Source organism: Muntiacus reevesi, chromosome 9 (genome assembly GCF_963930625.1).
Source record: "Muntiacus reevesi chromosome 9, mMunRee1.1, whole genome shotgun sequence".
Classification (NCBI taxonomy): domain Eukaryota; kingdom Metazoa; phylum Chordata; class Mammalia; order Artiodactyla; family Cervidae; genus Muntiacus; species Muntiacus reevesi.
This window is the reverse complement of record NC_089257.1, coordinates 71229512-71254277: the sequence shown is the minus strand read 5'-3', so window position 1 is coordinate 71254277 and position 24766 is coordinate 71229512. Positions and strand designations below refer to the sequence as shown.

Sequence of the window (24766 nt, the reverse complement as noted above, 5' to 3'; positions counted from 1 at the left end):
TCGTACCTGAACAAAGCTTACCTAACATGCGTATTTCTTCATAAGACACATCGCATCTTTCTTGCACTTAGCACTTCAGCTCTAGACTTGGGGCCCATTTAAACAGCAAATTCACCAACAGAAAGCACAAAAATGTGAAAATCATGGAGCTAACTAGTCCTTTTTAGGACACTTGTTTCAACATGAGGGATTTGTTCAGCCTCAGCTGGAATGTATGCTTCTGGCAACTCAGATTTTTCGCCTCTCTGCACATGCACACGGCTGTGGAATGACTGTAAAGCACTGCAAAGATTGATTTGGGGGTAAATAGATGTCAGTGAATAGGCAAGTTTGCAAGTACAGAATCTGCAAATAATGAGGACCAACTATACATCATTCTTCCAGTAAGTATTTACTGTGTTTCCACTAGGTGCCATGCCCCCAGACACTGAGACATTTATCAAGTCCTAACCGTATGCCAGGCCCTGTGCAATACTCAGATAATCCAAATATGAGTTTAACAGTGTTCTGGGAAAGGTTTCAAGGCAGAGTTGGGAACCTTCAATACTAATAGGTGAGATTTTAACCTGTGAAGCTATGGAGAAAGGTATTTTAGGAGAAAGAATCCTTAAGTCAGTGTTTTTAAACTTGGTGGTACGTTAGAATCACCGGGCCTATGGCCACGCTTCACCCAGACCAAAAAAAAATAAACATCTCTCGGGATGAAACTCATGCCAGTATATTTTAAATCTCCTCAGATGATTCCAATGTGCAACCAAATTGAAAGAACTACTGCTTTAAACCCTCGTGTTTGGCTGGAGTGCAGGTTATGTGAAGGGAAGTAAAGAACAAATAAATCTGGTAAAGAGATTTTTGGCCCAGTTATTGAAATGCTGTAATTTAGCACATATTTATTAAGCACCTGTAGGCACTCTGCTAGTGCTGGAGATACGGCAGAAAACGAAATACAAGAATCTTTGGTCTGTTAGAGTTTATGGTTGAATTGTTTTGGCAGCTGTTTAGGATGATTCATAGTCTAGATTTAGCTTATAGTATTTGGTGATTTGCATTTAGAAGGAATCTTGTCCTAAATGCTCAGAATTCTAAATTTAATGTAAATTACTATATCATCTTCTGATATGAATAGAATCCTATAAAGGAAAAATTGTGTTATGAACTTCTGTGCTAATCTTAGCATTTTCTAACACAACCTCTCAAGAGTTTTTCAGTTTCTTGCACACTAGGACAATTATCTAAAACCAGTAGTACCATTGGAAATACTAACTCAAGCATTTCATTTCTCATCTTATAGGAATTGGTGTATAAGAAACGACTGCCTTGATTATTAGTAAGAATTTATATTTAGATCGAACTTACAGTTAGCAAAGAACTTTAATTGGGTCGTAGTTGGTTTGCAACTCCTTTTATATTATTTGCTGTAAGCTACGTTTCATTTTTTCCTGAGTTCCTTTATATTTAATGTCCTATTACACTATCTTCTAGATCATTAACAAGAAGAGACCCCTAATGATAGAGTCCTCTTTTAATTCTGACTGATATGGTTATTCCTTATAGTCTGAGTCTGTCAATTTCACTTTTAAACTTTTGGTCAAGCAGTTTTGAATTAGTTCGCTAAATAGTTACTTACCACCTAAAAAAGAAAAGACTCTCTAGATTAGAGAGTAGTCCCTGGTTGATTTTGCTCCATTCTTTCACACCAGGTACAGAAGTTAGGTTTTTGGTTAGTTGCTTGTTGTTGTATACATACTTGTATACATACAGCTTGTATACATACTCTGAGCTGAAATGAGTGTGCACCAGTGACCGTGTGTGGGTGGGAAGTGGGAGGTACCTGCTGTGGGGTCAGGAGAGACTAGGCCTTGAGAGGGATGTTGTAAATGTTACTATCATTACTGTCAGAGATAAGGTGCCACATATACCATCCAGTTGTGTTATAATGCAGAGAATATGTCTTATATAAACATTATACAAAATTATACAGTTTGCGTCAGCTTTTCCTCAGTTTCAGTGGTACTTAATACAACTGTGTGTTTTGTTAACATGGATGATATCATGTGTTTCACACTTCTTTTAAAATCATACAGGTCCTTTTTCCCTCAGGAGTTTTCTCTCTCCTGCTCCCCACACAGCTGCCTTAGCAACCTAGTACATCATTTTGGGTTCATTTGTATTCCCTGAGCTCTGCTAAAACCTCTCATTCCTTGAGTATCTGCAAGTTCTATAGGAATTGAAGATCACCTTTTTAAAAAACTTGCTTGTTGACTTGAATTTTTAAAAAATGTGAAGTGGAGGTTGTGGGGGCTTAGGAGAGAGAATTGCCTGGCCAGCCAGTGGTGAGGACACGGTGCTGTTACTGCTGTGGGCCCAAGTTTGATCTCTGGTCTGGGAACTTCAATCCCACAAGTCAAGCCGCACAGCCCAAAACAAAAAAACTAAATGGGAAGCTTGTCATTAGGAAATATTTGAAGTCTTAGGATATGGGTTATATTGTCACTTAAAGTGACTATAGAAAAGTTTTTTTTGTTTTTAGATCACTGAGAAGAAATACTACTTTGTGGATTTACTATTTGTTTCTGAACCATAAAGAGAATCAAGAGTTATCTTCTCTTAGTGATAGGGTGCTGAGGTATTCTCATAGTGAAACCCTAAGAATTTTGACTTGGGGAAGCATTATCTTTCTTTGTTACAGAATTGTTTATTTTTTAACTTTATCCCTTCATAGTATTTTTAAAGTGATCTGTTCAGAGTTAATTTATGTAAGTCTTTTCATCACCTTTTTTCCCCCTTAGTAGCTCTTTATAACAAAACATTATTGAATATTGTTTTTTCCTGCCTTAGTTCTGAACCAGCTGAGAAATAGACAAAGGAGCCAGGCAGATGGACATAAAAGCAGCATCTCCTGTTGATGAAGCTATTGCAGAGCATGACTTAGGAGCAGAGCATAAAGGGCTTAGTAACATTGAACCCGCAAATTAGAAAGATTTAATCACTCAATCTCAGGCAGCACTGGAGAGCAAAGCAGCTCTGTGCCGTCTGCACCAGCGCAGGCCCCAAGAGTGATGTGCAGGGGAGGGGCGCTTGGCTGACACAGACCCCCTTCCCCAGGTGAGGGGTAGGAGGCCGGAGTGTAACTCCAAGGGGTGCCTCTCTAGTCAGGAAGCTGGAGCCAGAGAAGGAGACCAAGAAGAGGCCTCTCGTGCCTGCCAGGCCTGAGCCTATTACTCGGTTGCACAGCTGCCCTGAATATTGAAAGCAGCCCTCATGGCAGAGCCAGGGCTGTAGAAACACTGCAGATCACCGCGGGCTCTTTGATAAGCTCCCCCTGTTCACCAGGAGAAATAAAAGCTAGCAGGGAGCATGTTGTTCATGTGAATGCCCGCATTCAGATTTGCAGTTCGTTTCTTTACTGGCCCTATTTTTCAGTCAGATGTCTTCTAGAGAGCAACACACTGCTGGGTACCATGTAGGTTTTTTTTTCTGTATGGATTATGGAAGATTAAATGGATCTGCCCTCAAGGAGCTTACAGCCTGGTTCATAAGTAAATGCTATATTGTGCAGTACAGACTGCTCATGTTATAGAAATTCAGTAAAAACCGGACTGGTCCAAGGAGATTTTATGGAAAAGTAATCCTTGAGCTGGAATTAGAATAACAAATATGATCTGGGTAAGTGAGGCTATGCAAGAGAACACGCGTGAAGGAACCGTTGTTTCAGCATCTGTGACTTCACCTTAATTGAAGTGGGAAATAAGATGACAGGGCTTAGAGGAGCCCCCACTGTAAGGGGAATCTTGAGAACACCTCAGAGGACAAGAGATGTGATCTACTGCTGAGATTTTTTTTTTTTAAATCTAAGAGTGGTGTCAGTGAAAATTACTTTGGCAGGGATGTATTTAGGGAGTATTGAAGGAAGGAGATAAATTAAGAAACAAAAATAATCTAAGCCTAAGGAAATGAAATATAGTAAAGGTCTCTCATGCTCATCTGACTTACTACATATATAATAACTCTCATAGGTTAGAGAGTAGTCCCTGATTGATTTTGCTCCATTCCTTTACACCAGGTCCAGAAGTTAGGTTTTTGGTTAGTTGCTTGTTGTTGTTGTTTAATCAGATTGATAAGAGTTTTTTGTTAAATTTAACCTTTCAGACTTCTGGGGGCAATTGGGAAGATTTGAATTAATAATCTTATTTCGATGGTGGTGGTGTGAGGATCAAAAGAGACTGTAGATTGAAGGAGAACAAATCCATAGCAGGAGAAAGGTACCAGGAAGCCCGTTTGGATCACCCCTGACAAAGAGAATTGATGCCAACACCAGCGTGACAACCCACGTGTTTCACATTCATACCTCAGCAAACAGTTGAATTTTCAAATGTTAGAAAAGCCTCTGACACTGACAGATTTTAGTATTATTGCTGAAGCCACACTGTCAATCACTGCGCCCTGTGCTCAGTAGGTATTGCAGTGATCCGGGCAGCCTGGTACAGCTGTCTGCATTTTCTCTGCAACTGGGAGTGGACCGGGGCCATGTGACTAAAAAAGGCAGGGGAGGGCCTCTTTTCACCGACAGATGTTTTAATGTGCTTATCAAGTTATCCAATACTAGCAACCAACATAGTCTAAATGCCACAGCAGGATCTGATTAGCTTTTTCAGATCACTGCCTTTATTTGCTGTTTGCAAAAAAGCTTAATCCAGTGCTAGGGATCAGGCTTCCCGCTGAGCTTGTGGGTAGTTTTCTCTCATTCTTTATGTTCACACTGGCAGGAATTAGTGAGAAGATCCCTCCTCCTCCTGAATTAAAGCTATAAAGTAGTAACTATAGTAGCAATGGGGGAAAAAGAGAAGAAAGAAAGTCCAAGGGAAAGAGGGACTGTCTGTTCATACTAAAGAGTGTCTTTTTTATATACAAAAGGGAAAAGGGTTCAATGTAAATTCATAAATATTGACCTCACTATCTCTAGTCAGTACATAGCTGGCTGTAGAGTTTTATTTGGTTTTAGTCGTTAACAACTTTGCATGAATATATTTATATTTTTTATCTTCATCTTGTTTAATCAAATTCAGTTTTACCAAAAGTCTGTTTACTAACCATACTCGTGGCCTTGATTTATCTTTCTTACCTTTTATTCATGAGATTTTTTTTAAAAAGTACCACCACATCACCAAATAAAGATAAAATTCTAACTTTTTTGATTCCTGTGATGTTCATATGCTTACCCAAGACATAAAATTTGAACTGTATGAAATTCACTTCATAATGTGCAATAAACTGTAATATTAGAAATGCTTTATATTGATCTCTAGTGGCTGTATGAAATTAGGCCATGGGTGTAACGGTTACAAAAACATTGCTGTAATTCTTGGTAGAAAAAGAATAGTTCTTCCTTTAGAAATTAGTTTGATACTTAGAATCTAATCATTACATTTAGTTTAAAAATATTTCCAAAAATTTAAAAATTTTCTAACATTTTTGGAATGACATACTTCCATGGGATATTAAGTTCTTTTTGAGGAAAAATGTCTATAGACAAACAATGACCTACAAACACCATACTTCATATTTTAGTTTTCTTTCTGGAAATACCAATAATTTTTAGGCATTTAGAAGGCATATGGAATGTTTTCGGTGAGGTAACTGAAAAATTTTAACCGTATAGAGTATATTTTCCTCTTATTTTGTAAACAGAAAGCGTCTATCTGACTTACATTTGACTGAGCTCAATAAAGACAAGCCCAAGAGTCCCAGCCAATATTAACTTTTTTTCTAAGTTTTCTCAGCTGGTCTTGTGAGTAGTGTCTATATTTGTGTGTGAAAAGAGAGATTGATTTAGATTGTTTGAGATTGTTTGGGGTGCTTTAGCCAAATTTTATACCTGTAGAGTGCTTTATAATGGGAAAGCCTAACCTCTGCTTAAATGAGCTTATATCAGAAAATTGTATTTTAAGAGGAGCTTTCTGCTTTCACTCTTCTAAATTTGCACTGGAATAAAAGAGGGTGTGTGTGTGTGTGTGTGTGTGTGTTCTGCATCACATAAGCAAGTAGTAGGACGGCTCTAGATATTGTTTAGTAGGGAAATATTCTCACAACACCTGATGGTGTTTAAATTTTGATTGAATTTTCATAATCAGAGACCACTCAAGATATAATTTATGCAGCTCTCAAAAGCAGATAGTCCATAACATTATAAAAAGAGTCTGGCGATCTTTGAAATAAACCAGGATAACAAGCTTCCTCACTGACAGGGATGATTTTTGTATACTTGGTCCCATTTAGAAATGTTAGTGTTTCTTCTTTGTAAATAACTTCTCTGTAACTTGTTCCTGAACTGAAATTTGTACATATGACAAATTTTATGAAATACAAATAGAACACATAACATCATGTTGTATATTAAAACATAATGAAAGATTTTTCTTTAATTACATGATTAGTTTCTATAACAAAATAATTTTACACTATTTGACATAAAGTAGGGCATTTTGGTGGTTTTAGATTGAAATTAAGTAGTTTTGTCTAAATATTCAGTTTAGATCACTCACTTGGCACAAAGTTGGAGCAGACTTGCTTTATCTTACTACACTGGACTTCTAATGAACTTTTAAAAATCAGTTCTGTCTATAAGCTCTTAAACCTTTTTCTTTTGCAATCTTACTTTCATCATGTTTGCTTTATTGTCTTGCAACAAATCAACCAATACTTACAAATATTTTATATTCCTTAGTATTTCCAGGGAAGTAGTTCTACTCTAACCTCTGTCTCATTTCCGCTGTAAATCATTCTTAAAGAAAAGGGGTTACTGCGGTAGTTAATTACTACTTTGACACACCTCATTTTCTGTTTTTCTCAGAACCAAAAAACGAAAAGACTAGAGGATAGCCTCAACTTTTAGGAAACAGGCAACTTTTACTGCTTTAAAATATAATTGTTTTCTTTGTTTTGTTTAAAAACAAGGAGGAAAAGCTGAAGCCTGCCCAAGCCAGGTGTCTCTTGCTGGCAGCCTGCTCCCTAATGACTGCTCTCCAGGAGCAGCTGCCTGCTAGTCCGCTTTGTATGGCCTATTGTTGCCGCACACCCCCTCGTTAATACACAGGCTGCCCGGGGCAGACCCAAGCATGACATCAACTTGCTTATCTTAGAAACCTGCGGACCTGACGCAGGGTGCTGAGGTTGGCTTGCATCTGCCTGGCCGACTGATTGTGAGCTTTCTGGCCTGCGATTGGCTGTCACTCCACTCGGTAATAGGTTAAGCAAAGAGACTGCCATTCCATCTGTTCACTCATTCATTGTTCTTCTCGCCTGCCTGGAAGTCTGCAGCTAAAACTGTGTTAAGGAGTTACTCCTGAAGCTGCTACAGAAACCAATGTCTTTGTATTTTCCTGTGAACGTGAGTACATGGGCTACTTAATACCTTGGAAGTTAAACTTTGCTAAATATTCAGAATATTACTTTGAACTCTGTTAAGGACAGAATGCACCACAGATGAAAGGCCACAAATTGTTACATAGTGCCAAACTACCCGAAAATTTAATTCTTTATGTAAAACATATCTGTGAAGCAGACTTTTTACATTTTTTTTTAATGTTGGTCTTGTTATTCTGCAGTTATATAAATGATTACTTACAGTTTCATAAACATTTGCAAGACAGTAGGCATGTGAGTAATCATTTGTACTTAAGATAAGTTAAAATGGTATGGTATTTTGAATTTAGATTTTTATCTTCTTGTCACATTCCTAGTTTCCTTAAGGTGTCACTGTCAGACCTAGATGCTGCAAAATGATAGTAAGATTTGATAGATTTTTCCATTGTCTTAAAAATCTAGCTTGGGGAGATGGATTACTATTAGATGTTTCATCTTGTTTTAATTATGATGATTAAGCATTCAGTTGCTTTGTCAGCAGTTTCAGTACTCATGTATAGTTTCATGAGTTTCTTCCCACCTTTTTATTTATTTATTTTTTGCTTGCATTAGTTTTAGATATGAGATTGAATATGTCACTTAGAGAACTGTTGCTTTCAAGAGATCTGTAATGGGGAAGGGAGGAGACAAAGACTTTCATCTATCAGTTGGGAGGAAAAGAAAGAGCATAAAGGGTTAAAAAGAGGTCTTCACTTCTCCCACATGCCCTATTGTGTGAGCATATGCGTAAGTCTATTGAAAGTTTTCGGAAGATGGGCAGGCCACCAGTTGCTGGCCTCCTGCAGTCCCAGTAGACATCTGTTGCCCCAGAGCATTAACCAATCTGTTCAAAGGGACATCCTTCTTTTGTTAGCTAGAGGGATGCAGACAACAGCACTCACTGAAATACAATGGGAATTAAATACACAGAGACTACAGCAGTAGGTATTTATTACATATTCATTATTTTATTTTCATTGTTCTCCTACTATTACCATTTCGATAACAATCAGATCCTACTTTATGGCATTGTAACTCGATGTTACAAACAATTTGATTTAACAAGTTTATGGTCTAATATTCCTGATTAATATGATGCTCTTTAGAATATAAAAAAGTTTTTTACTGGATTTGAGATAAAGGCTTATCTAAGTTATCTAATGAGAACTTTAAGGAAAGCTCACTAAATGGGGGAATCTTTGTGTATGCAGCAGATTTTTAGTAAATAGCTGTTGTATCATAAATCTGCTTTCAGCTAGTATAAAACTTCTTTTTGGCAATTAAAATATTTATACTTTATCATCAACAAAATTAGCATGACATTTTTGTTCTTTTTTCAACATATAATATTATTTTATTTTTTAACTTACTAGGCCTTCAGCAAGAAAAATTGTTCATTTTCAATACAATATTTGAAGGAAATCTAAAGCTCTGTAAGTGCAGAAATCTGTTTTTAGACCATTAAATGTTTCCTCAGTACCTTTTGTGTTCATGAATATAGTATATAAAGTCCAGTTATAATGGGTCTCTGATATAGAGGCTAAAAGTTAAGCTGTATTCTTGGAGTTTTTTGATAACTGTGAGAATATAAACACTGACCTACTTTGTGTATGAGACTGTCTAGGCTGCTTCTTCATGAAATGAGGGAAAGGATTGGGGGCAGGAGGAGAAGGGGACAACAGAGGATAAGATGGCTGGGTGGCATCACTGACTCAATGGACATGGGTTTGGGTAGACTCCGGGAGTTGGTGATGGACAGGGAGGCCTGGTGTGCTGCAATTCATGGGTCGCAAAGAGTCAGACACGATTGAACTGAACTGACTGACTCTTGTTAATAGATTAAAGATGATTTATATGTGTTTGCATTTCAGTAAATGGCAAAACTTAAAAGTTCATGGTTTAAAAATTAAGGAGAAAAATGTTTTCTTTCTTGCATGTAATAGTAAATTTTGTGATGTTTTTGGAGTCTTTGCTAATCATTTTCAAAATTATATTGGTCATTTTTAAGGCACTGAACAAAAATTAAGATCATATACCATTCTTTGTTCTAAGATGTCTTATAATAAAAATTCCTTGTAAAGTTTTGCACATTGCATTACATTAAGAAGTACCACAGTCTATGAAACTATTTTTGTTGGCTTTTAAATTTTAAGAATAGCATTGAATTTTTTCTTGACTGGATTTCAAAATATTGCCAATTTTTCTTAGTGCCATATTCATTCAGGGCAATCTTTTACTAATTACAAGTGAATAAGAAAGCATTTTAGAGATTAAAGTTTTAAAAACCAAATCTTTACCATTTGGGTCAATAAAAATAACTTATTTCAAATTTATATTATGTAATGGAGAAAATATATGCATCTTATAGGTCTGGTAATTAAACTTATTTGTCATTATATGTACTATTTCATATTTAGTCTGTTGATTTATAGGAACTAAAAATTATTTAACTGCTTGCTTAGTACAAGATGACATTGGATAACTTTCTTTGAGGTAACCAATGAAATCTGGAGGATGAAGAGAGGCCTGTCAGTGTGAAAAAAAGTTCAGCCAGAATAGTTTAAAAGAGAAGTTATTTTGCCTAACAAAATTAGGTGTAAATTTTTTGAAGTAATGTAAATCAAGCTTACACTTATACCTAATATTAAAAATCAGGTTAGCTTACTTGGAAACATTTTAGTTTCATAGTATATATAAATTATGTGAATTATCACAACCTAAAGGTGTGGTATTCACTCAGTACAAGTGAGTTTTATCTAGCTTAATATTATAAGAAGAAAACAACTGATAATACCATTTTATTCCTATCTAATCATTATAGTCCTATAATAAAATTACACAGCAGAGCAGATTTACATAGTGTTACCAATACTTTTAGTATGAGACTGAAAGTGATAACAGAAAAGATTTAAATACATTTTTAGGCTGGTTAATTTTCAGTTTAAAAACTTTTTAATATCTGGTTTTACTTCTGTGACAAATGTGAAAATTCTTTAAACATAATATTTCATTCTAATATTCCCCACTGACTGTATTTTCCATAAAGTGTTCATTTTGTTTAAAATGGTCCAAAAGAAAAACATTACAGCTCAATATTAAAATAATATTTCCTAGTTCAATTCAGGGATTTGGTTGGTGAATCATTATCTTGAAGAATTATCTCACAACAGCACTTATGCAAAATCCAAACTTTTTTGGGGAGATCAAAAATGTTGCCCATTAAATACACTTCCTGCAGTCAGAGCAGATTGTGAGGTTTACAGAACAATGATGTCGGAGCTTCCAGATTGGTTTGGCAGCTGCATTGTTCTCAGAGGGTAAACCAGACGCACTTAAGTCCCAGTCTCTTTTATAGGCTTTTGTTCATACCAAATTATTCTTTCACTGTGCTAGCATTCATGATGGCACGTTAAAAGAGTGCCGCTTAGCAACCAGCTCTGGTTGCCAGGCAGCCCAGCTTCCAATAGGTTTTCCTTGTTTAAGATACTTTTGGTGGAAGCTCTACCAAGGCCACAATACAGATTTTTCTTTTTAACTGTATCCCTTTATTAGAACGCTGTTGTGATTTGTTGCTTGCATTATGGTGTCAGTATATTACAGTAGTTAATAAATCACTGAGTATAAAGATTTGCTTTCAGAATCCCTTCCTTTAATTCTAATAATTGGGCTCATGCACATCCATATTAATAGAAAAAAATTGAAATGGATACAGCTTCATAATAGAGCAGATGTATATAGAGGTCTCCCAAGGAAAATTTCTTTTTTTTATCATTTGTGCAATCAGAAGCAAAAAGAGGGTGATGTTTCTTTAAAAACTAATGAATGCCATATTAGAACAATGATGTTAAAGTTATCTGTCTTCTCAAGGGATAAAACCTGAAGAAACTCCTGTGGAAATGTGTAGGAGTTCTACACTGGAGGGATTTTAAGTGTACTATTATCAAGCTAAAGATTCCATGGTCTCTTCTCTAGTATTTACCATAGGTAATATAATTTATTTCATTATGTAGAAATACTTCACTCTGTAATAAGTTCACCAAATGCATTCAAATGTGCAGCTTCTTAGAAAATCACTTAGCATTTTCTCTTAGCATTTATATAATAGCTTCTTTCTACTGTAAATAAGATGTTGAGGAACAGTAGAATAAAATGTTTTTCCAATTTTCTTTTTTAGGTTATTTAAATAGGTGTTTTGTGACAGTCTCAAATTCAGCTGCCATTGGCTTACTAATGTTAATCATGGATAGAACACTGAAATTGCCTTAATAAATAAACTACTGATGTGCATATAGTCCCTACAATGAAGCACAAGAGAAAATAATTTTATTTTGCTAACCTGTTCCCGGTAGAGTAATAATGATTAATCTCAGTTGATTCTAAAGAAACTAGTAAAATGGCAAAAGCTTTTAAAACATAAACGCATTCCTGCATGGGGAAAGTAGAAGAAAAGATGACTTTAACCAAATGCAGATAGCAGTTAGGTGATTATCTAATGTGATACAGAAGTATTTTCTGCCATAAAATTCAAGAAATTAAGATAACATTTATTTAATTTTATTTTGAATAAACTATTCACTTATTCAGTGTACTTAATTATCTGCTGCTAATGAAATATATTCCTATACTTTCTATAATTGTGCTAGAATAAGAGCTTTTCCCCGTGGAATGAAAGAGACTAGTCTTTGGCACTTAATAAGGGTAGCACAGTGTTGAGAGTTGTATTCTGTTACTGTGTTCAGGATTTGCAAAATTAAGATTATTAGGGCAAAACTATTCACCTCTTAGGTGGAATATAATTCACTTTGTTTTTTTTTTTTTTTTTTTACTATTTTTCTTTTTTTTTTTTTTTTTATTAGCTGGAGGCTAATTACTTTACAATATTGTAGTGGTTTTTGCCATACATTGACATGAATCAGCCATGGATTTACATGTTTCACTTTGTAATTATTTCATTCCTTGTTGGCTCTTGTAGAATCTGTGCTCTTTCATTACAGACCTAAATTATTTTTGAAAGTCTTTAGATTAATCCAAATTAACAACGTTTAAATTATAGTAAGTTAATGTTTTCCTTTTCACATGGCTTTCTCTTTAAAAGAATTTTTGCAATTTTTTATGGATTCTTTTAGAGAAAATGTATATAACCTGTCATAGCATATCTAAAACATGCTTTTTTTTTTTTTTTTTTTTTTATAATATTCTGTGTGTCACTGTAGAAACAGGCCTTTCTAACTCTGGGAAAATCTCTTCCATCTTGATTGAGAAGCAGCATGATACTGTAGGGAAAGCACGGGTTTGGAAACCAGACAAAACTGGGTAAAAAAAATCCAGTTCCTCTACTTATTTACTTTGCTGCCTTGTAGGGAATACTTAGCCTTTCTAATTCCTAACTTCATTGTCTGAAAAAGACATGATACTATCTTGGAAGGATGTTATGAGTGATGAGAGGATGCAGACAAAACAGAAGTTGATATCCAGTAGTTTGATAACTCTCTCCCAACTTCTTTATTGAACCAGAAATGAACCAGTAACTATGAAATTCTAAATATTCTACATTTTTCTCTAGGAATACGGGGTGCTTTGCATTCAAGAATACAGAAAAAACAGCAAAGTGGAGTCGAGTACACATAACAGCTTCATGGGCTTGAAGGATCATCTGGGGCATGACCCAGGCCACCTTTATGTGGAGAGCACTGAGCCACATTTAAGTACATCTGTACCTTGGTCAATGGTAGAAAAACCAACAATGGATAAAGTTAATTCCGGGAAGGAAGAAAAAGAGGTGTCTGAAGAGAATGCGAGCTCTGGTGACTCTGAAGAAAGCACAAATTCTGATAATGAGTCAGAACAATTGAGTAGCATCTCAGTAGAGCCATGCTTATTATCCAAGACTCACAGACAGCTATGTAGGTCTCCCTGTTTAGAGCCTCACATACTCAAATGCAGTGAAATTTTGCAAGACTTGAAACCTGAAGAGTCCCAGCCATCCAAGGAAATGAAAAAACCCCCTGATGTGGTGCGAGAATACCAAACAAAACTGGAGTTTGCACTGAAGTTAGGTTATTCTGAAGAACAGGTTCAACTTGTGCTAAACAAACTTGGTACTGATGCTTTAATCAATGATATTCTGGGAGAACTTGTCAAACTTGGAAATAAAAGTGAGGCTGAACAAACAGTTAGTACACTTAACATTATAATGCGGGAAACGTCTTCCCTGGAATCTCAGCGGTCTGAATCTCCGATGCAAGAGATTATAACAGATGATGGGGAAAATCTGAGACCAATAGTTATCGATGGCAGCAATGTGGCAATGAGGTAAGTGGGGAAATCTTCACTCATTATTACTAAACAATCTTTAAGACATATTTCTAATTTTGTGACCATTTCTCTTAATGTCAAAGTTGTTCTTCATCCCAGCATCAGCTTCCATATTTCTAATCGTGTCTGTCTTAGTTCTCGCTCTTCCTTCCAGAGTGGTCAGCCATTCTCACCTCATTTGTCCCTAAATAAAAGACCTCCTTTTTCCCAGATATATTTTCCCCCACTCATCTGGCTAACTTTACTATGGTATAAAAATTAGCACATATCCCAGTATAAAGTTAATATTAGTTTTAATTGAAGAATTTGAGTATGATCATACTGAACAGTTTTGGAACCTAGAGGGATAAATGGCCTATTTCTATACAAAGTCAAATAACCATAGGATAAAATCCCAGTTCTTTGAGAAGATTTTTTTTTTTTAATGTGGGAACAAAGCCATGATTTGAGGTGCTTGTTTTTTTTGTTGTTGTTGTTGTTGTTGTTGTTCCACTTAAGAAATGTAATTAAAAAAAAATTTTTTTTTAGGATTTTGATGGCTTACAATGTAAAGTGAGTGTAAATTCAATTTGTATATAGTTAACTGCCCACGATGTTCAGAATACTGTGGGGATATAAAGATATATAAAGGTATCAGTTCTTCTTTCAGAAAGCTTAACATTTCATATATTGTTTCTCAAAGTGATCTGAGGATAACTACCAAAGAATCATTGGGGGAACTTGTGTTAACTTGTGTACATTCTAGAGCAGTGCTGTTCAATGGCACAATAAAAAATTAAACAAGTGAAATTAATATGAAAAACATTTTAGCTAGGCTAATATAGATAAAATATTATTATTTCAATGTATGTCCAATAAAAAAATTGTTAGAAATATTTTGGCATTATTTCTTTCATATTGAGTATTAAAATTGGGTATCTTACACTTATAGCACATCTCAGTTCAGATTAACCATACTACAAATGATTAATTTGTAGCCTGTGTCTACATATTAGACAGTGTAGTTCTAGAAACTACCAAGTCCACACATAGACCTACCAAGTCTAGATCAAGGTATAGCCCAGCCATCTCCTTTTCTAACAAATACCCCCACTGATAATGGTGCCTACTGAAATTTGAGAACCACTGTTTTTTAGATGTTAGCAAGTATTTCTGCATAGGGTATGAGAAGGACTAACTTGTAATCCTCAAAATAATACTGCTTCCACTTGATGGAAAGGTTATCTTTCATTTATAAGCAAATTTGCTGCAGGTAAAATGTAATTCATCTCCAAATATGTCTGACTTTAGAGTCTATACATTTTTCATCATCTAATGAAAGGTAAAAAGCAAGTTAAAAATGTTCAAGTCAGATTTTCCAAAACCTCAAATACCAAGCTCAAGAATTTAAACTTGGCTCTGAGCCACAGGTAACTGACAATCTTTGAGGAGGGAAATGTCAAGAGTAGAGCTGTGCCTTAAACTGATAATCTGGCCATGATATTTATAGTGGATTATAGGAGGCAGGCGATCAAGTTGGATGCAAACAACATTTTCTAATGGAGTAAAAGGGCCCTAAGTATCATAAAGGTATGACGTGTACATACAACTTTGAGAAGTCCTTCAGCAAAATAATCTTCTCTGTTTAACCTTTCCCACACTTCGTCATGAAATGATTTTTTTCTTTTTTTTTTTTTGGAGCTCTTTTTATTTATTTATTTTTTTTCGAACTGTTTAACAAGTACCTTAGCAGAGTGATAATGAGTAAAGCCAAAACACCATGGAAGCACCAAGCAAGCAAGTAATGAAGGAAGGCAGCCTAGAGAAACACCTGCCGCCATAGTCATATGCAGCTAAAAGCAGCAGAGCGGGTTTTAACAAAATACATTTTCCAGGGCTCAACTCTGACTCAGAAGTATATGATAGAGCTCAAATAACTCTACAGTATTTTTTAAGTGCCCAGGTATTTCTGATGCACAGTCAGTGTTGAGAACCATTCATCATGAAAAGTATGGATAGCAATAGGTCGGGAGGTGGAAAAAACTGATGATCCAGGGAAAGAGTAGTTTAGAAAATACCAGTCTAAGTAGTGCTAGTAAAACCAAGACACACACAAATGCTATCAAAGAAGAGGCTTTAAGGAGAGAATATCCTGTGGGTAGAAGTGAAAACAGATCAAGGACATGACAGCCAGGAAGTCATTGTCTTCAAGAGCCATATGGTACTGAAGATAGAAACCCAGTTACAGTATGTCAAGAAACCAAGGAATAGAGCTACACTGTTATTCTAGAAAGTTGACAGAGGAGGGGAAGGAAGAGGAGGAGTTGGGAAAGGACTTTTTAGTTTTACATAAAATGAAACTATATTAGCTGAGGGGCTTGAGAGAAAGTCTTCACAACAGCAATAATATGAGAGTTCACTTTTTGAAGCAGAGTTCTCTGAAGGAGGAGACAAGAAAGACGCGAGTGGAGAATTTGGCATTGGAGGTAAAGGCACTTTGGGGTTGTCAGCAGAACAACCTGGAGGGGAGAAACAGCATCAAAGCCCACAGAAGTAAATTCTTTTAAAATGGATGTCCTTTAGATAAATGATGTCACAGTTCAATCAACTCACATGATTGAAATCTAGTTCCCAGTGGCAATTGAAAAGTACTTTGATAACTGAAAATCTGCATAAAACTCTAAATTTTATGTATCCCAGATGATGAGATACAAAAATAAATGGCATAATGGAGGCATTTCAAACAATCTATTATATATAATTATTGAAAACACACTTGTACCCCCCACACTATTTGGGCCTCATTCTGTTCCTTTTACTATAAAGATAGAACAATGCAGATTCAGTTCTCATCTCCATCATATATTTTCTTCCATCACATAAACAGATGCTTCAGTCATTTCAGGAGAGAACAACTTGACAGGAAATTTTTATTATAGCAGCATTATACTGTAAGTCACAATGAAATGTTGTGCCATGCCCATAACTTTGAAAGCGCCAGAACTTATGGAAATTTACAGTAAACTTTTACATTCTGCCACTTATGAGATCTGCATAAAGTTAAAAAGTCATTTAGAAATGCATATCTACTTCAGATTCAAAATCTTAATTTTAACAAAAATGCAGAGAGATTTTACCCATTTTCTGTTGTATAAAATATAACAAACATGCTTTTACTTTTTAACTGAACATCCTACTCATGGTACTTTAGCAAACCTATTATATAATAAATTTACACACACAGTAAATTATAGTAGGTAAATGTGAGGGTAAGTTAAGAATACAGTATTATTTTATTTCCTTTCTGATTTCTCAAGCAGATATATTCCATATGTAAGATGAATATATTTTAATTTCATTTAAATGCTAGTAATAGAACTGATATAAATGACTCTTTAGATGTAAATTAAAAGTAGGAAAGAGAGGCACTTTATTAAAATTACCAAAATGGGCTTTTAAAAAAGTTCTCTACACACTATCTTTGTGATTCTGAGTAACTTGTTTAAACTGTCCAATCTCAGTTTTCAGGATTCTAAAAAGGGGGGAACTCTTATCTTGCAGGCTTGTTATTAGAATTAAAGATAATCAGTACCGAGTGCCTGGCATGTAATAGGTGCTCAGTAAATTACAATTATTATCATTAAAAAGCTAGATTCTGCATTTTAATCCAGAATATAGTAACTAATGTAATGAAAACTTAGTTGTTTCAGTTTTTTTATTCAACGTTTCAGTTCAGTTCAGTCACTTAGTCATGTCTGACTCTTTGCAACCCCATGGACTGCAGCATGCCAGGCCTCCCTGTCCATCACCAACTCCCGGGGCTTGCTCAAACTCAGATCCATCAATCTCGGTGATGCCATGCAACCATCTCATCCTCCGTCATCCCCTTCTCCTCCCGCCTTCAATCTTTCCCAGCATCAGCATCTTTTCTAATGAGTCAGTTCTTCACATCAGATGGCCAAAGTATTGGAGCTTCAGCTTCAGCATCAGTCCTTCCAATGAATATTCAGGACTGATCTCCTTTAGAGTTGACTGGTTGAATCTTCTTGCAGTCCAAGGGACTCTCAAGAGTCTTCTCCAACATCACAGAATTATGTTGAATTATGTGTTAATTCAGTGTTTAACCCATAGCAATTTAGCAGTTCATCTTGTTCTATGAACCTATAGGTATATTTTAATTCTTCATATTTATATCATCAGTTGTTTTCAATGATTTCTATTTGTTTCATAAAGGAGACTTGGGCTCTTAGATCTGGGTGAACCCAAAATTGCCTGGGAATGAGCCCTATAACTGTAATATACAGCATGGTTCCCAAAATTGCAGGGATCCTGTGTTGCTTTGCAGGAAGCATACTTCTTTCAACTTATTAATATCCTCTTAAAAAATGTGCCACATTGATAGAAGTTCTGGGTAAGTTTCTTAAATAAGCAATTCACCCAAAATTGACAAATATTCACAAATAGAAGAGAGTAAACTAATAAGTTTAGCAAAAGCCCTAAACTTTTGTACCAAAGTACTTGATTTCTGAAATATAAAATAGAATGAAATTAATACTTAGTGAAGCTGGACTAACTAGCAATTACTGACAAAAAGGTGCAGTTAATTCTTCAAAAGCTAAAAAAAAACCCAAAAAAACCCTCTCAATAATTTTGCAAATTGGTCATTCAGCAAATAGGCCTCTTTCCATAGTAGGGCAGATACTTGGTAAGTATACCATGAAGTGTATCAGTTCAGCTCAGTTGCTCAGTCGTGGCCAACTCTTTGCAACCCCATGGACTGCAGCACGCCAGGGCTCCCTGTCCATCACCAACTCCTGGAGCTTACTCAAATTCATGTCCATCAAGTCGGTGATGCCATCCAACCATCTCATCCTCTGTCATCCCCTTCTCCTTCCACCTTCAATCTTTCCCAGCATCAGGGTCTTTTCAAATGAGTGAAATTATGCTCTAGATACAGACACAGAAATAAAGCATAAGCAATATTTATCATACTTCTAAAATGAAATTCTAAATGATACTGTGATTTTTATTCCCTCCAAGTAGCTTTACCATTCTTCAAATTCTGATTCTGGTAAGCCTGTGGTAGTTCAGCAGTGGAGTATAGAATTATTGTCTATCCACATGTATCAGATAGTTTAAATTTGTTTTTCCTTAAATGAGTCCAGTGTTTTTATTTGCCTGTGGTTTTAGGTTCAGATGACATTTCCTGCCATTAACAAAGTACCATCTTGGGAACCATCAGGGAAGGGAGTGTAAGTTGGATGTCAGTGCTCTTAGATTCCTAAAAGTTTTTGACTTCTTCAGTATGCTTTCATGACCTAGTCACTGGACTTCATTAAAATTGTATCTCCATAGTCTCCTTGCAGTTCAGTTCAGTTCAGTCCAGTCTCGCAGTCGTGTCTGACTCTTTGCAACCCCATGAATCGTAGCATGCCAGGCCTCCCTTTCCATCACCAATCCTGGAGTCTACCGAAACCCATCGAATTGGTGATGCCATCCAGCCATCTCATCCTCTGTCATCCCCTTCTCCTCCTGCCCCCAATCCCTCCCAGCATCAGGGTCTTTTCCAATGAGTCAACTCTTTGCATGAGGTGGCCAAAGTACTGGCGTTTCAGCTTCAGCATCAGTCCTTCCAAAGAACACCCAGGACTGATCTCCTTGTAGTCCAAAGGACTCTCAAGAGTCTTCTCCAGCACCATAGTTCAAAAGCATCAATTTTTCAGCACTCAGCTTTCTTCACAGTCCTTGCTTCTACCAAATATATGAAATAAGAGTGGTGAACAAGAAAAAAACCCAGAGCCTTGTTACTACCTCTATGCCATGTGCAGCACAGATTCTCCCGTTTCATGAAATAGAAGCTAGGCGCCGCCGCCTTCTCTATTTGATATGAACAAACTGTTGGAACTCCTCCTCACTGCTACTCCCCTATCATTGCAAGTCTCTCTTGGTCAGTAAATCCAGGCTTTTGGTTTTAGATCAAATCTCCTAACTGGTGGGCAGGCCTTATTGCTGCATGTTTGTGTAGAGTATTAGGAAGATATTTTCTTTGCTAAAAATCTTAGGAGGGCCATTTTTGACCAATAGGATCCCTTCCTGTATTGCCTCTATGTTTATATTTACCTTTAAGAAAGTTCACTCTGTAGAGAAATTAAGAGAAGGATTTGAGCACTAAGACTGCAGACAAGGACACCTATTTATTTTGAAAATACACGCAGAAGTTAAATTGTGGACAACTTCTGGCAAAAGAACTAAGAATATTGCTTTTGTATACCAATCTAGTGGCAGAGAATACAGACATAAAACAACCATCTGCTTGATTCCTACCCATCGAAAAGACTTGTCTTAGAAACCAGCTGGTGTGGCATATATCTGAATCTTACCTGGGGTGTAGAACAGCACTCCAGGTGAGTCACTGAAGTCATTTTCTTAAAGTCTGGACAGATACAGAGTCAGAATATGAACAGGAAAATGTCCAAGTTGTGTTAACTTTTCTTTATATCAAGAATCGTGGACTAAGCCTACATGTTTATAAAATACAAGCAGAATTTAGCAGTGTTTATAAATAGGATTTATTTATAGATTAATCTTTCTAAAGGCACAAAGGCTTTTAAGTATCTAATCTGACTTGGGAAAGTTACATGGACTTGAGAACTCTTTTCAGTGTGAATTTGAATATTGAAGTCTGTCTAGTCTAGGCTCCATAATTTGCCTTCAATTGTTGGGTGGGTTTGCCATCCTGTTGCCTGTTTACCATTTTAGGACAGCCCATTTTAGTATAGCCCTGTTTACCACTTTAGTATATAGGACTAGACTAAATCCTCCTGGACACCTAATCCAAGTTTTTGGCTTAGATTACAGATGTGAGACTGCAACTTGCCAGGGTTCAGTTAAAGCTGATTTTGGTTCTCAACAAAATGTCTCAAAATTATGTTCAGTGGACCTGCATAGTCCAGTGTGGTGACTACTGGCTACATGTGGCTGTTGAGCTTTTGAAATGTGCCTAATCCAAATTGAGATAGTCTGTAAGTGTAAAATACATACCAGATTTTGAAAATCTAGTACAAAAATATGTGAGATATATCAACAATTTTCATGCTGATATATATGTATAAAAATGATAATTTTTGAAGCATTGAGTTAAATGAAATATATTACTAAAATTAATTTCACCTACTTTTTACTTTTTAAAAGGTAATTTTAAATTATATTTGTGGTTCACATCATCCTTCTATTGGGCAGCTTCTCAGTGAAATGTTTTTTAAGTCTCAACTTAGTAAGGGCTTAACATCAATTAAAGGACAGCTTAATTTCCCTCTAGATGACTGTCAGCGTCATAGGTTCTGTTTAAGGCTAGTTGGCAATGTCCCATTTCTCTTATTGTTTTAAAGAAAATCCTAGGTACTGCAAGAAGAATCAGAGAATCAGAACTAGTTTTTTCTGTTTGATTATATCAGGGTGGAGTCTGACAAAGACAGATACTAGTTCTGTTCCACCGCATCTCTTTATAAGCCTAAGTCTGTCCTCTGTGTGTCATCAGTCATGAATTTTAACAGATGGTCAGTAAATGGTCAGTAAGCTTTCCTGTTACCTCATATGTGCTTATTTAAACCTTCACCTAGGAAATAGCAATGTTAATAATCCCATTTCATATGAATAAAGTTATTGGTAATTATAAATCACCAAACTAGTGGTTATAAGAAATGGGGAAAGTCACCCAATTATAATAGGAAAAAGTGTTTCAGGTTTTACATTTCTGCATCTACTTTACAGACACGTTCTCTTCAGCATCTTTAGACTAATGACCCACTTGGATCTAGGTTAGCTAGATGTGCTTCCTATTATTAATTCTGTCTTCAAATTGTGAACCTTATAAAGTGAGGAAATCTTTCTACTTCCCTTTTTCCTAATCCTTTCCCATTCTCAAAACGTTTGGTCACACTGCCCCATGTCTACCAACTGGAGGGTAAGAGTAAACTATTTCATGTTATGACTTCCATTGTAATTTTTGTGTTGAAATTTTCATTGTCCTAAATCAGTGATTTTTTCAGACTTTTATTTTCCTTTAAAGCAGTACAATCCTGCAAATCTTAAAAGGAAGCCCACTATTTAAAACAAACAAAGGTAGAAGTGGGTGCTGTGTTTCCCACTTAAAAATTCCCTTCATTGCTCCCTACAAAGGCCTCTGAGCCACACTGTGGGATTTCTATTTAGGACACAACTTGATAAACTTGATCAAGTTATCTGCAACAAGGGAGCATAGATTTCTAGTTAGAACACAACTTGATAAACTTTGATCAAGTTATTTGCAACAAGGGAGCATTTTCTGGGTGTATTGCCTCTTGACCACTAGGTTTAGGTTCAAAGTGATCTTGGTGTAGTGGGAGGGAGATGAGAGAATAAAAGTTGAATAGCTACAAGAGTGACAAAATTGGCATAAATTGCTCTTTATGAGCCTTGAATATAAAAGTTCTAGATGCCCATGAGTCAGCATATGGAATTATAGACTTTTAAATACAATATGAAATTTAATTAGACTACAGTGATAGGAAAGAAAATATTCTGTTGTTTGCATATTGAAGATGATATCCAGCTGCACTCCTGTCTCCCTGTTTAAGGAAAATGGGATAAATGTAGGAGAATTTCTTAACAATCATTTAACACTGATAATGCATTAGTATTTGAAAACATTGCTTAAAATTAAAATCTATTTTCACATATTCAACATGATTTGTGTGCAACGAGGCATAAAAATTGAAAAATTAAAGTCATCAAATATTTGAAGAGCACCTAGGTATGTTAATAATTTAGTATTCAATAAATATTTATTATCATTATATTAATATATTAAGGTAACTATATCTAAACTTGAAGGACTTAGGACTTTCAGTACTAAAGATTCAAATATGGTTTTCTAGTTTAAAAGGATACATTTTACTCATGTTTTTCATTGTAAGTACTTCACTGACAAACTTGTATCCTTACCATTATATGTAGCTGATTCCCTGGTGGCTCAGACGGTAAAGCGTCTGCCCATGATACGGGAGACCCAGATTTGATCCCTGGGTCGGGAAGATCCCCCGGAGAAGAAAGTGGCAACCCACTCCAGTACGCTTGCTTAGAAAGTTCCATGGATGGAGGAGCCTGGTGGGCTACAAAGAGTCTGGGCTACAAAGAGCCTGGGTTGCAAAGAGTCAGTTACGACTAAGCGACTTCACTCACTCACTCATAATGACCCATTAAGGTCACAAAGGTTTTATGATCATATTTGAATATTCCAGTGGAGAGTGTAGCAAACTTATAGGTCAAGGTGTTGGTTTAAATAAAACATGATATATAGAAGGTTATAAAAAACTGATGGATTATCTGTTAGGTTTTTTTTGGATTTTTTTTTTTTTTGAGTCCCCTGATTAGCTTGATCTCTTTTTTGTTTGTTTCCCTTGTGGCTCAGCTGGTAAAGAGTCCGCCTGCAGTGCGGAAGACCTGGGTTCGATCCCTGGGTTGGGAAGATCCCCTGGAGAAGGGAAAGGCTACCCGCTCCAGTATTCTGGCCTGGAGAATCCCATGGACTGTGTAGTCCACGGGGTCGCAGAGAGTCAGACATGACTGAGCGCCTTTCACTTCACTTAGTGATCTCCACATATCAAACACATTGATCTAAAAAGAAAAATCACAATTTACTTTCAGTAGTGAGACTAAAGCTATTACAAATTTACTGGTTTCATTTTCATTCCAAAGCAGGCTTTTTTACCATTTTCTAAATAATTAGGACCAAAGGATATGAGGAAGTGAGGAACTAGTACTTGTTGAAGCCTCTGTGTGCAGGCGCTCTGTCTAGTTAGTACTCTCTGGATGTTACCTGGTTCGGTTCTCACAATCCTGTAATGTAGGTGGGATTACCTCCATTTTAAATGTAAGAAAAGTGAGGTTCAGAACAAGTAACTTGCCAAGGTCACACAGAAATGTACTAAAGACAATACTTAAATTCATGTCTAATTCCACATTTTGTTATTTTCACTGTGTTGACCTATTCATGAAAAGCCATCTCTATTTAATAGTAATGCTAGTTAGTAGTAGTACTAATACTATCATGGTAATTAGTAGTGCTAATTTACTACTGCTTTCCTGGTGGCTCAGATGGTAAAGAATCTGCTTGCAATGCAGGGGACCCAGGTTCAATCCCTGGGTCGGGAAGATCCCCGGAGGAGGAAATGGCAACCCACTCCAGTGTTCTTGTATGGAAAATCCCATGGACAGAGGCGCCTGGTGTGCTACAGTCCATGGGATCGCAAAGTCAGACACGACTGAGCAACTGACACTTTCTTTTCTAATACTTTCAATTTACTATTAGTAGTAGTACTAAACATGACCTTCTAGGTATGATTTTTACAATTAGATTTTAGATGAGTTAAGGAAAACCTTTTAAGGGTGGCTTTCCTTTGATCATATACAAGTGTATAAGGGATACACATTACATAAATTTTAGAAAATAAGAAAAAAAAAACCACCTATGATTTCCAAGGTTCTTTACAAGCATTATAAGTAACAAGTTATATGTGTGTGTGTGCTTAGACGCTGAGTTATGTCTGACTCTTTGCAACCCTATGGACTGTAGCCAGCCAAGCTCCTCTGTCCATGAGATTCTCCTGGCAAGAATACTGGAGTGGGTTGCCATTTCCTCTTCCAGGGTATCTTCCCAACCCAAGGATGGAAACCATGTCTCTTACCATCTCCTGCATTGGCAGGCAGATTCTTTACCACTAGCGCCACCTGTGAAACCCATAAGTAACAAGTTAATTCAAAGCGAATACTCAAACTAAACCAAAATCAAATTTGAAAAAATAACAGATAATTGGAAAAAGGCTGCTTATTTTTCTTTGTTAATGCATGAAAAGAATTATAAAGAAGCAGTCCCCTCTAATAGTTGCTTTCATTCCCTTATTAGGTTTCTCCATGTTTTTCAATTGCTCTTCATGTCTGCCATGGGAAGATAACAGTTATAATTCTAAAATTACCCTTCCTTACCCTGTGGTTAACCTAGTAATGATATGTGTATATATAACTTATCAGTATA

General features: G+C 36.2%; 1 protein-coding gene across 5 annotated transcripts in view; it reads left to right on the top strand.

Moving 5' to 3' along the window:
• The window catches only part of ZC3H12C (zinc finger CCCH-type containing 12C), a 64071-nt gene that overhangs the window by 20975 nt on the left and 18330 nt on the right, over nt 1-24766 (top strand). For 2 of the 5 annotated variants that reach the window (XM_065944129.1, XM_065944131.1), the window contains exon 2: nt 12965-13713. In XM_065944129.1, the coding sequence (XP_065800201.1) occupies nt 12965-13713 (749 nt within the window). Of the gene's footprint in view, nt 1-8774; nt 8835-11268; nt 11386-12614; nt 12692-12964; nt 13714-24766 lie in introns of those variants that run through there. The other 3 variants (XM_065944127.1, XM_065944128.1, XM_065944130.1) reach the window with 3 other exon arrangements.